General features: G+C 43.0%; 1 protein-coding gene across 7 annotated transcripts in view; it reads right to left on the reverse strand.

The window, feature by feature from the left end:
* LOC147891045 (nuclear pore complex protein) overlaps nt 1-13,634 on the reverse strand; it is a 111,584-nt gene that overhangs the window by 49,112 nt on the left and 48,838 nt on the right. For all 7 annotated transcript variants that reach the window (XR_015542567.1, XR_015542566.1, XR_015542565.1 and 4 more), the window contains exons 6-8: nt 11,072-11,106; nt 10,865-10,984; nt 10,540-10,698 (exon numbers count right to left, since the gene is read on the reverse strand). Coding sequence is in view for 4 of the 7 variants with exons in the window: in XM_087389215.1 (XP_087245341.1) it covers nt 10,540-10,698; nt 10,865-10,984; nt 11,072-11,106 (314 nt within the window). In the remaining 3 variants the exon portion in view is untranslated. The remainder of the gene's footprint in view (nt 1-10,539; nt 10,699-10,864; nt 10,985-11,071; nt 11,107-13,634) is intronic.

A 13,634-nucleotide genomic window follows, 5' to 3' on the forward strand; every position in this document is an offset into this window, starting at 1 on the left:
TGTGGGTTTGTAATTGAAAGAGAACAAATTACCACTTCAAAACATAGGATTCTAATGCTGATACAATAATTCTTTTGCATCCAAAATGGGTCTTATTATCACAACTACTACAACAATTAAAATAATTGCATTGCTAAAAAATTTCTACTTTATAACAGCATAAATATCACTTCATGCATAGGCGAAGAAACACAAGTGTTTGTTGAATTAAAAGCATGGGTTTGCATCAAAAATGGAATTGCATCATACATAGAACAATATCACTACATAAAAAAATGAGTCTTCTTATCACAACTATTCACAAACTATGACCAAAATGGTTTTTAAGACCAAATTCTACTCCTCTTGACATTCATCATCAACAAAGTAGTTGCGAGCTCGTGGCCTATCTAAACACCTCTCATCATATATTTATGCCTACAAGGCACATACCATGGCCTATAGGGCATCACTAGAACCACCAAGAGATGGCCTACAAGAGGGACCATTGACAATATTGAGAGATACTTCCATTGGCCCAAACTTTGCAAAGAAGTTTCGACCTTTGTTCAACGATGTGACGTATGTCAGCGCATTAAATCTGACACAAGTAAGACTGCTGGTCTTTTGCAGCCTTTGCCTATTCCCTCGAAAAGGTGGGAACACATTACAATGGATTTTGTGTCAAGTTTCTGTTAGAAACGAGAGAGTGAGAGAGCAGGAAGCAAGAGAGCTGAACGTTGTGCTTGCAATAGAAGAAGTGACTAACACAAGAAGTGGGATGGGTTTTGTCTAAGTGACAAAACCTTATCCTTCACTAACCGTAGTTAGTGAACTAACTGTGGTTAGGGGAAAAAACCTCTAAATGAGGAAAAAGTGCCCCTAACCTACTTATTTCATTACATTGGTCACTGCTGAATTATAATAATAATTCTAACACCCCCCTGCAGTGCCAATGTCATGTACAAGGAAATGATCAATCACCAAAAGGAGATAAGTTCACGGCATTGCGAAATGCCTCAAACTTTTCACGTGGAAGTGCTTTGGTGAAGATGTCTGCAACATTGTCATGTGTTGATCTGACTATCAGTGAGAATCGGAGAAGGACCCTCCAATGAAAGATGAAGATCAGCAAATAAACGACGCAGCCAAACACATTCAACTGTCGTTGTGAAAGCTGCCCTGTACTCAGCTTCGCATGAGGAGGTAGCCACTATAGACTATTTCTTGCTCAACCAAGAAATGCAAGCATGTCCTAGAAAGAAACAATTCCCACTGGTGGAACAGCCTGACTATAGAGTGTGACATCAATTGATTCACCCGCATCATGCATTGTAAGCTTCAGCCCCGGCTCCATGGGAGTGGACATAGGCTTGCAATCATGCATGTTGAATCTGTCCAAGAGCTTTTGAACATACTTGGATTGAGACATAACAATGCCACGTTTTCTTGAATAAACTGGATCCCCAAAAAGAAATGTAACAAGCCCAAGTCTGACATATCAAATGTAGCTTTCAATTGGACCTTGAAATCTGCAATTACTTCCTCATTTGATTCGGTGAGCAGCATGTCATCTACATAAAGAATGATGACCAGAATATCCCCCCCATCCTTCTTGATGTAGAGGGTGCTCTCAGTTGGACTATTGTGTAGCCCCTTGTTAGTCAGAAAGGCATCACTTTTGGCATACCATGCACGTGGGGCTTGTTTCAGCCCATACAAAGCTTTATTCAGCTTGCATACCTGAAGTGCATTTCCTGAAATTTCAAAGCCCGGAGGTTGTTTGACATAAACCTCTTCCAACAAGTCTCCATTAAGGTAAGCTGTTTTAATGTCCAACTGATGAACATTCCATTCAAAATTTGCAGTCATGGCTATAACTGACCTGATGGTTGTCATCCTGGATGTAGGAGCAAAAGTCTCATCATAATCTATGCCCTTTTTTTGAGCATATCCTTTTGCAACCAGCCTTGCCTTGTACCGATCAATGGACCCATCTGGCTTTCTTTTGACTTTGAAAACCCACCGTGTGCCTATGGCATTCTAACCAGGTGGCAAATCCACAACATCCCAAGTCTGATTTTTATGAATGGACTGCAACTCATCGTGCATGGCATTCATCCAATGCACATTATCTTTTGCTTCTTCAAATGTCTCAAGCTCCTCCTACCTGGCACATAGAGTACATCTGATATTCTGACTGTGCCATCAGTGGATGTGAGAATAATGTCTCCCACTCCACACACTGAATGAGAAGAATTATTTGCACAAGTTACCTTCTTCTTGGTGGGTGAAGAATGCAAAGTTACAAACAGATTTTTCTTGGAAGTGATGTGCTTTGAAGCACCACTATCAAAATACCAAGTATGTAGTGTCTCATCAACACTGAAAGAGCATTCATCCTTTGAAGGATCGTAACTGCAAGTCAAAAAAGCATATGGGTCATCATCATTAGTGGCTGTAGTATCTGAACTACCCACTAAAAAACCTGAAGTGCAAGTCAGAAAGGCATAGTGCTCTTCAACCAAGTTGGCTCCAACATCTCCTCCATCATGGAAATGTGGACCTGATGCATCTGATACAACCATACCGGAATCCCTTTTCTTTTCTCTGACTATGCGCTTCTTGCACTCTCCAATATAGTGACCTGGCTTCTTGCAGTAATGACAGATGCCCTTCTTTTTCTGCTTGTTTGTATCACCCCGTGCCTTATAAGAAGGCTGTCCAGAATCAGCTTTATGCTGATGTGTGGGCTGATGGGCATGTGGCTTATGCTGCCCTTTACCCTTGGGCTTGAACTTAGAGAGCATAGCATGCTCGCCAGCCCGAGTTGCCATATTTTTGCGTGTTTGTTCCTCCTGCAACAGAAGTACCAACTCGTGAAAGGAGAGAGGATTGCTGCCCCCCCTCAATGACAAATTCAGCGAGGTGTGGAAACCGAGATAGGACTCAGGAAGAGAGTTCAGAGTGGTGGAGATCGTCTCTGAATCCGGAATGACTTCATCAATGTTCAGCAATTGTTCCCTGAGATCCTGAAGCTTTGTGAGGTGAGAATTCATGGAATCTCCCTCCTCCATATGTGTATGGGAAAGTTCTCGCTTCAGAAAGGAAACTCTAGCATCGTCAACATACTCTCCAGTATTACCCAAGCTGCCATAGATGTCTTGCATGACCGAATATGAGGTATAATGAACCTCTTGACAGAAAGAGAAATTACTGACAGAGCTTGTGCATCTCTAGAGTCCCATCTTTTCTGCTCTACTGTGGGAGCTCCTGAAGCGGCTGCTCCAATTACCTGTGCTGTATTTGTACCTCTACCCCTGCCTCCAGCTGTAGGAGTGACAGGTATAGGTGTTGTATCTGGTCTTTCTTCATCTCCATTGACATAATCCCAAAGATGTCTGCCAACTAAGATATTGCGAACCATGAAACTCCACAAGGAGGAGTTGGTGCCATCCAACTTATCCTCTTGTGTGAGAACCCCGAACACCTCATTTGAGTTGTTCTGTGCCATTTTTGCCAGATAAACTCAGAAATACAGCAAACTGAACAAGTAAAATCCCTTCCTGGGATGTAAGATGCACAAATAAAATCTGCCAAAGAAAATCTGCCCTCAGTGACAAATATTGTCACAGCCTATCAAAGGCTCAAAATGCACTTCAATTTGTCCTGCAAATGCTCTCAAAAACTTCCAAAAAACACTGCAGAATTTTCCAATGTCTGCAATGTCACTCAAAATGAGTCCAAAATTACCTGCAACAGTCCCAAAATGCTTGTACACTGCCAAATTGCATCAGAATGCTAAAAGCATGAAAATTGCATCCAAAAGAGGGCAAATTGCCTGAAAGCCCCAAAAACGCAAGAAATTGCTGTGTAAAGCAAAAAGCCCCAAATTTTTGCAAGAAATTGCAACTCAAAAACAGGCAAATTGACTGAAAGTCCCAATTTGCAATTTATCTGCAAAAAGAACCAAATTCTACGGCCTATGTGCGCAATTGAGCACACCCTCAATCCCAAAATGCACCTGCTTGAATCCACAGCCAAACAATGGCTCACTGCACAAATGCCTGACAAAGAAAATCTGCTCCGAAACAAAAACTCCTAGAACAGAACTGTAGGAATCAACAAAAACAGATGTATCCTGTACGAACAGCAACGACACTCTGACAGTCCGTACAATTGTACAGGCTGCTGTTGTACAGATGTACGGCTCTTGATGTAAGGGTGTACGGTTGCTGCTACTGCTGTTGTACGGAGGCACATGCTGGTGGTGGTGTACGGACGACCTACGGCTGGCTAACGGAAGACTGTACGGCTCTATACGGCTGGCTGACGCAGGACCGTACGGACAGTCAGCGTAGGTGTTGTACTGATGGCAGCTTCAAAATCCGTACAGCATACGGACGTTGTAAAGCTGATTGAGCGTACGTGTACGGACGGGTAACTCCTGCTATACGGAAAGAATGTGTCGCCTGTTGTACGGACGAGTGGCTCATGACCTGTACGTTATGTACGGCGGCAAACAGTATGACTGAAGCGACGCTGGGTGTACGAATGATTGCACTGGTACGGAAGAAGTTGGTACGAGAGCTGTACGGAACAGCCAACTATGGCTGTACGGAATGATTCGCAGGTAGGTAGCTTCTCATGCTTGAGCTGAAGCTTGTGGGAGCTAGTCCAGAAAGCAGGAGCTCACGATCTAAGAGCACTCTCACACACGGACAATGGCAGAAGTCCGGGGAGAGAAGCAGATGCTCTGATACCAAATGTTAGAAACGAGAGAGAGAGAGAGAGAGCAGGAAGCAAGAGAGCTGAACGTTGTGCTTGCAATAGAAGAAGTGACTAATACAAGAAGTGGGATGGGTTTTGTCTAAGTGACAAAACCTTATCCTTCACTAACCGTAGTTACTGAACTAACTGTGGTTAGGGGGAAAAACCTCTAAATGAGAGAAAAGTGCCCCTAACCTACTTATTACATTACATTGGTCACTGCTGAATTATAATAATAATTCTAACAGTTTCCCCAAGGTTGGTCAGTTTGAGCATATCTTCACTGTTATAGATAGGCTGAGTAAACAAGCTCATTTTATTCCTTGTAAAAAGGAGTTGTCTGCTCCTAAAACAGTAAAGTTATTCATTAGGGAAATCTTTAGGTTACGTGGGTTACCAAAATCTATTGTATCCGATAATGATGGCCATTTCATTAGCAACTTTTGGACAGCCCTATTAGAGAATCTTGGAACCAAACTGAAATTTACTACAGCCTTCCATCCTCAAGGAGATGGACAAAGTGAGAATGCCAATCAAACCATAATTACTTTACTTCGAGCTTATGTCCATGACCAACCTAGAAGGTGGCCAGAGTTCTTACCCATGTTAGAGTTTGCTTATAATAACACTGTACATACTTCCACCAAGAAAGCCCCATTTGAAATCATCTATGGGCAATGTTTACCCACTCCAATAACACACTTGGGGAAGCGAATTTTTGCTGCTGACCAGTTTGCTGAGGATATGTCATAGGTGATTGAGCAGGTAAAAGAACATATTAAGAAGGCCCAGGTTCAACAATCCAAGGTAGCCAATAAAAAAAGAAAAGAAGTTTATTACAAGAAGGATGATTGGGTTTTACTGAAGATTGATAAAAGAAGAATCAAGTCAGTGAGAGGAAGTACAAAACATGTGAAGTTAGCACCGAAGTTTTATGGTCCATTTCAGATTTCAGCAGCTTTATATCCAAAAGAAGGATCCAAAGAGTATGAGCAGAAATTACCAGCCCACTGGCGTATGAAGAATATCTTTCATGTGAGCAATTTGAAGAGATACCATGGTGATACTTCTGCGTTTTTGGATACTCAGCATCGAGAAGAACCTGAACTTGAAGATGGGACTGAAGTTCTTACTCCGGAACAGATCGTGTACCATAAAGAGAAGAGTACTCGTGGAAAGAAGAGAGAGATGTATTTACTGAAGTTTAAAAACCAGCCAGCTAGTGATGCACAATGGATGGAAGAAGAGTTCTTTACAGATTTTCCACATATACTCGCAGATTATAAAGAGGCAATGCAATTGCATAAGTAACAAGAGAAAGTGCACGTAAGAGGAAGAGACAAGCAATAATCCAAAAGAGGACCTCTGCTCATTCAAGCAGAAGGGAGTGTCATGACAAGAGAAATGATTATTTAGTTTATTAATAGTCATTAGAACCTTATTATTGTTAGGCGCCAATTTGATGGTGCGGTTATATGTTTGTATTTATGATCGATCAAGCTGTAAATAGTACCGCCAAAACTATGTAACATTGGCCAATGATTAATAATAAAGATGTGCACGCACGTGTCTAGGTCCTAGGGACAATAGGAAAGGGAAAGGATACATTAGAGTGCATTGAATGGTAGGTGCATGGGTCATAGGATAAGGGTAGGTGTAAATGGGAAGATGGAACTTGAGTGATCTCAAGGGACATTAATGAAAGGGTATCACCCTTTCATTGTGAATCTCACGTAGCATTCTCTCTACCACATTGCATAACACAAGCTGATTACTTTCGCCAAGATTTTATAGCAAATGCCCAATAAAGTAGATGCCTTCACTGTGACACTAAATTTCTGAAACCCCCTTTTGGGATTAGATGTATGAGACTCTTTGTAGTGAGTCGGGCATCTCACCGGAGTTCCAAACACCTTGATGTGATCCCCAATCATATGCTAAAAGGTCATGAAAAAAGAGGGTGAAAGCCGGTTTGAACCTAAGCACTTCCCCTTATGAAGGGTAAGAAGTGCAGACTAGAACTCTAAATTGGCAGTATGGAATTGCAATGGTACCCTCTGGTCTGACTTGGGAGGTTTCTCAAAAACATTCACCGGCAGAGACATGATCATTTACACCAAGACGCATGAGAGCTCAGAGAGAGGATTGCCCACAATGACAGGATATGCTTGGGAGTCAGCCCATAGGAAGGAGATGAGGAGAGACAACGGGGTACATAGGTCTGGGGGGGTTGCTGTCCTTTTCAGATCACACATGAGATCACTCATATCTGTGGTATGGAGAGAGGAGCATGCTCGACACATGTGGATATGAATCCAGCCACCAGATACACGATCAATCTTCATTGCGGTATGCTATTTCCCCTAGACACATCAGCGTATGCACACAAGGTAACACACAACCCATATAAGACGATACATGATGACCTACTGGACTTTGCATTTGATTCTCTAGTGCTGGAGCTGGATGCAGTAGAGCTTGGGATAGTGAGACACTCAGCAGACGTAGCACAGGTGACAAGGTATGGGCGACACCTACATGAGTTGAGGGCAATTCATGATCTGGTCATATATAATGGTCTTCAAAGATGGCCATCATCTGGCGGGCTCACTTGTTTCACACATGGTGGAGGAACGAGCACAGTGGACTACCTAGTGGGTCCCTTAGCCATCACCTCACGGATACATGACTTTATTGTGCCTCCCCCCCAATCATGGCTTATCACTTATACCTAGCATTTCGTTTATCTACTATTATGCCAGTCATAGGGAGGGCCCATGTCACATCCACTCAGGTCCAGATACACTTTGGACACGCCCTTGATCTCATCTATGTGAGCAATTTAGCTGAGGAGCTTCCAGTCTCCTTACTTGGAAATGATGGAGATCTCGCTCATGCCTCAGACATCCTTGCCTCAGTGGTATAGGACGCCGACATTAGATCTTTTCCCACGACTCGATCCGCACATGCCCCAACTGGGAAGATGCCCCAAAACCCTTGGTATGATGATGAGTGCAAAGAGATGAGAGCTTACCTCACACGTGAGCGAGCCCTAGGTCATCTAACATCACCTGAGGCACAATGGATCTTCCGATGACTGACATGTCACTCTAGAGCCCGGTGGATTCTTCTTTTGATTGGGGGACGTAAGGTTGGGTTCCTCAACCTCTACACCCCCAATAATAGAGGGGATTGTGTCCTATTTTGGAAGGAGTTTCTCTCTTGGGCTCCCATAGCAGATTCTTGGGTCATTGGAGGGGATGTCAACATGGTGGAGTTATCCTCGGATAAAAAAGGGCCAGAAGGGGTGGCATCCATTCTTTGGAGAGGGTAGCTTTGGATGCCTTCCTTTTTCGTTTCAGTGGCAGAGATGTTTGGTTTGATGATGCCTTTCACACTCAATCACAGGCACTTCTGTTTCCTTGATTGAACAAGAGGCCGCAAATGCCTATCCAATGCATAGATTAACCGGTTTTATGTTGATGATTAGGTCTTGGATAGAGGAGGATCAATATGCATTGCCCCTGGGGTTTCCACTTTGGGTGGTGTTGATGGTTTTTGAGCCGCACTTGAGAGGACAATATGCTATATTAGAATTCTTGATGCCTTTAATGCAGAGGAGGATCTTGGATATTAGTGACTTTTACCATCTGGTTGCTAGTACCAGGAGACGTGAGATTCTTAGACGAGAGATTGGTGTTCACCACCAGCAGTTGGCAACCTTGCAGAGGGAAGAGCAGAAGAGGCCCCATGATGCTTGGATTCAAGAGCGCCTTGCTGCAGCAAGGGCTCATCAGTAGATTTTGTTAGATCAGAGAGCAGAGTATGCCTTTCATGCACGAGAGTCCTTCTGGATACAGATGGGAGGTAGAGTCAATAAGCATTTCTTCTCTACGCATGGCCCCAGGCATAGTAGAGAGAGTGTTTCTTAGCTCATTGACTTAGGCGGAGTTTTGCAGTCAGGTCCAAATGCCATCGTGCGCATAGCTACAGACTTTTATGCCTCCCTTCTCTTAGCAGATCCTGGTAGTGAGGCCATAGATGATGCTAGACATGTCATATGGTAGTGTATCCCTAGGTTGGTGAAACCAGAGATGAGAGTCTCTCTTGATGCACCTTTCAGGTCCTCCACATAGGCAGATCCTCCCTACTCCACACTATGCTAACCTCATGGGTGGTGGGCACACCCACAACAAAGGCCCTCACTCATGGCCTAACCTAACCATGGTACATCAGGAGATGCTAACCTCCAACATGTGTCCCATACAGAGATTCAAGATGTCATGCATTCAGCTGCACTCAGAGTTCTCTTGCATATCAAAGATCATCCTTCCTTTGAGAAAGCAAAGAAGGAAGATCAGAAAAGAAAAACACAATTCCAGGAGAAGAAGTAAAGAAGTCTTCTATGCCACCACGTTTTGAAAAGGAGTCGTCTCAGCCACAGAAGTGGAGGGGTGAACCAAAGACCTATAAAGGAAGGTCTAAAGTGACTCTAGAACAAATCGAAACTTCGAAAAGGAGGGCAAGTGTTTTGGATGCGAGACAAAAGAACACTTGGCAGCTGACTGTCCCCGAAAGACCCTAGAACTCAAAAGCCAAAAGAACAACCAAAGACTTCAATGGGAGAAGTCCCTGACGTAGTAGGGACAGTGGCTGATCCATAGGCCAGAGAACTTTGTCCTTCATGGGGCAAAGTAAGAGATCAAACTGTTTTGACTTTGTTCGATCTTGGAGCAACAAATAACTTTATTTCTCATGACCTAGCCATGCGGTTAGAAATCAAGATGGAAGAGTTATCGAAGGCCCTTGATGCCCAGTAGATTTTCTAGAGACAGTCAGTACCTGTGACAGCTTTTATTAGAAAACTTAGGATCCATATTCAGAAATATGTAGATCACGAGGATTTTATGGTTTTACCCCTGGAACAATACGATGTAGTTTTGGGGATGCCTCGGTTCTATTAGAAAGAAGTGCACTCTCAAGATGCCTAAAAAAACACTAGTTTTCAATCATAGAGGAGGAGAACATCGTATTGTTGCTAAGGGGAAGGAGAATCTATTCCTGCTATATCCAGTGTTTCCGTTGGAAAATTAATAAGGTCTTTGATACAGATTGTGAGAAAAGAAAACTAAGACTTTGCATTCTCTAACTCTTGCTTCAAGCAACAATTTGGCCTAGAGGACCTCCTCAGTAACTTCACGAAGAAGAGGGATCTAGTCTCTACATATCTCTCCGATGTCCTTCGATAGGCTATGAATACCCCATCTGGAATTGCATGGCAACTTCTTGTACCATGGCCTCCCTTCCAACAAAAGTCAGCTCGAACTCGAGGGGCCTATCCACTCAATACCTCCGTGCAATACTTGTTGCAAAATATCTCCTTTGTGCCAAAAGTGCCATGCCACATGTCACGTCTGGTGCTTCAGCCTCTCATACACATGTTGGCGACGAGCAGGCGGGGAGCAACGAGCAGCAGGCACAGAATTTCTTGTCCTACGTAATTTTTGAATTTCACCATAAACTGCACACTTTGGCTGTTTTGTAGAAACATTTTAGGACAACATTCAAAATCTTTCAAAGTCCCAAAACTTGTTGTCCGGTGACCCTGGTGCTCATATGAGAAGCTTTTTGACAGCTTTGTACAAATAAGATCCAAGCCCATTCTTGCCAATGCTCATATGCTATAGACATTGAATGCAACCGTCCATCACCAAATATTTCAAAATTGCAGTTCGTGTGTGTGTGCGCCGCACATGTAATTTTGCAATAGCCAATGTAAGGACAAAAAACCTTATCTTCCGCCTGAAGTGAAGCCTGCTCCCTCGTAGGCGCATCAGGATCCAGATGTTTAACAAGTACAGCTTTGCCAGTCAATTTCTTAATAGCACGTTGCGTTTGATGCCAGACACCTAGTCTTTGTAGATAAGAACCTGCATACCACCCTTTGTGCTGAGCACAAGGACAAGGTCATTACAATGAAGATGAGACAGCATATCAATACAAGAATGAGGAGAGGCTACTTTGTGAAAGGCTTATATCTAAATGCCACAAGTAGCAAATGAAAACTGCCATTGAACACATACAAACATGTATAAGGTCCCACGTTATAATGTACCTTCTTCTCAAGGTCAAGCGTTTTAGATGCCAAGCCTTCCAGCCATTGGACTATTCTAAAGCATATCTGAGCAGTCTCATCCGTCGTGATAAATTCACATGCTTCATGTTGAGATGTAGGCTGTCACATTGCAAGTTTCTTACGTCACAGGAAAGAGGGTGCAGTCATGAAATCAGTCTTGCATTTGAGCACGGAAAGAATGCATACCATATATTCATTTTCAAGATCCATATCAGCAGACCCTGTGCAGTACAGTGCACATTAGAAACCCCCTCCAGAATCTCTCGTAGCAGTTGGAAAGGAAAAACAACAATGATAATTCCAAGCAGTCAGCAAAATTGTTCGAAAGCTTAGCTTTCAGAATTTATAATCAGAAATAAAGCTTGACTTATCAAAACGTCCCATGCAAAGCATAGTTCATATAACCAATATCACATTCAAACACTCGTGCATTTAAGCATGCTATCCTGCATGTCAGCTTCTGTAGTTGGAATATTGAAGGTTCCCCTAAATGACTTGCCATGTGCCCAAACACACTCTTCAAAGCATACATTGTCTTTCCTCCTCATGCACACATGAGCATGCAGAACTGGTAGTTTGCATCCCTTCAAAACACTCTCTCTTTAGCATTTGCTATTCCTTTCCAAGCTTGGATACCTTGGTATCAGTTGCATGACATTTTGTACTGCAAGATAAGACACCCTTTGGACCTGAAGGGCACCCCAGCGCCCTGATTGTCCTAACTGAAATAGATGGTACATTAACTGTACTAATAGTCCTAACTGTCTATAACTAGGCCTACAAGGCACATACCAAGGTATAAGTGCCATCTATAGATAGCCCATGAGATGGCCTACAAACCCCCCTCCATGGTATGGGCTGAAGTATCCTGGACATGGCTCAGGATACCTAAATATCTAGTGTCATGGTTGCACATGTTTGTCTCGTAGGGATATAGCAACCTATGACTGTACAGAGTACAACAGACCAAGTTACAAAAGATACTAAGTTTAAAGCTTGCCGAAAAGCCCCAAACTTAGGTCGAGGTAGAGCCTTCGTAAAAAGATATGCCAAGTTGTCGTCAGTGGGAACATAAGACAACTCAATATCACCTGCTGATAATCGCTCTCTGACATAGTGATAGTGAACCTCAATGTGCTTTGTGCGAGCATGGAAAACTGGATTCCGTGCAACAGCCAAAGCACTCTGACTATCAGTGAAGATGACGGTAGGAGCAGTCTGATGTAAGAAATCCTAGATTTACTATATTTAGAAATGTGCTAAGGAACAGAAAGGAGACTGAAATAGCAGAGAACAAGGAATAATTGTATTGCATCTGTAGTGTATCTGTAGTGTCATCCATACAATTGGGCCTCCCTTATATAGAGAGTGAAGAGTCACACATGAAAAGGTGTGTACTCCAAAGTGTATGTGCATGAAGAGGTCCGTACCCCTTGTGAAGAGTGTAACCCTTGATGAGAGGGTATATTACAATAGGAGTGTCTCTTGAATAGAATGTCTCTTGTGAAGGGTTATGCCTTATAGGAAGTGTCCCGTCGAAAGGGCATACCCTTCCACAAGTGTCCATTCATCAAACCATCCATAAGTCTATATAGAGAAAGGAATACGTCACAGATCGTGACATCCCTTCCCACTCAAAATAAGACCCTGGTGGAGATAATGAACTGATGTAGAAAATATCATGGTAAATTCTGAAAATACTGCTGTAAAATCTCAGGGTACTGCTGTAAGTCTTCATCAGATTGCCAAGTAGCGTCGGAGTCGTCCAGATCTCGCCAAAGAACAAGGAATTCCGTGATAAGTCGATGTCGAGTCTCTCGCTGTCGATGGTCCAGAATACGCTCAGGAATAAGGAGAACATAATCGTCTTCGATTTCTGGGACATAATCACCTGCAGGAGGAACTCCTTCATCGCCTGGAATGTATGTCTTTAGCCAAGAAATATGAAATGTCGGATGGATTTTACCCCATGATGGTGGTAATTCCAATTTGTAACTTAAAGGTGAATTTTTCTTGACGATCCAGAAAGGTCCATAGTATCTTGCTCGCAACTTAGGAAACACAGACTTAACCGTCTTATAGCGATGTGGGGCTACAAATAATAGCACCATGTCACCAGTGTCAAATTCCAAGTGACGTCTATGTTTGTTGGCAGACCGTTGATACCGCTCTTGCGCTTTTCGCATATGATCCCTGACCTGGAGGAGAATGTCGTGCATTTCTTGAAACAGTTGATCAGCTAGGGCCACTCGATATTGAAGTACAAAATTCGTTGGTACAATCGGAGTGTGTCCATAAGCTGCTTGGAATGGAGTCATGCTGATGGCACTATGGAAAGAGTTATTACAAGCAAACTCAAGGAGTGGTAGATACTCTTCCCAAGCTGCAAGGCGTGACTGAATATAATGCCGAAGCATTTCTTCCAGAACTTGGTTGACTCTTTCAGTCTGGCCATCTGATTCTGGGTGGTAGGCTGAACTGAACAGTAGAATTGTACCCAAAGATTCGAACAGTGAAATCCAAAAGTGACTGGTAAACTTAGGATCTCTGTCGGATATGATATTCTTAGGCAATCCATGGTGTCAGAAGATGTGTTGTATGAAGAGTTTGGCTATGTCCGGAGCCTGTGCACTGCTTTTGCAAGCAACAAAGTGTGCCATTTTGAACAATCGATCAACAATTACCATAATCTGAGTATTACCTCGGGAGGATCGTGGTAGTGTTGTAATCATTTTGATGACGTCGCTTT

The sequence above is a fragment of the Dipteris shenzhenensis genome, chromosome 18 (assembly GCF_047967505.1).
Source record: "Dipteris shenzhenensis isolate YYH24624 ecotype China chromosome 18, Dip_SZ_1.0, whole genome shotgun sequence".
In the NCBI taxonomy this organism is placed as follows: domain Eukaryota; kingdom Viridiplantae; phylum Streptophyta; class Polypodiopsida; order Gleicheniales; family Dipteridaceae; genus Dipteris; species Dipteris shenzhenensis.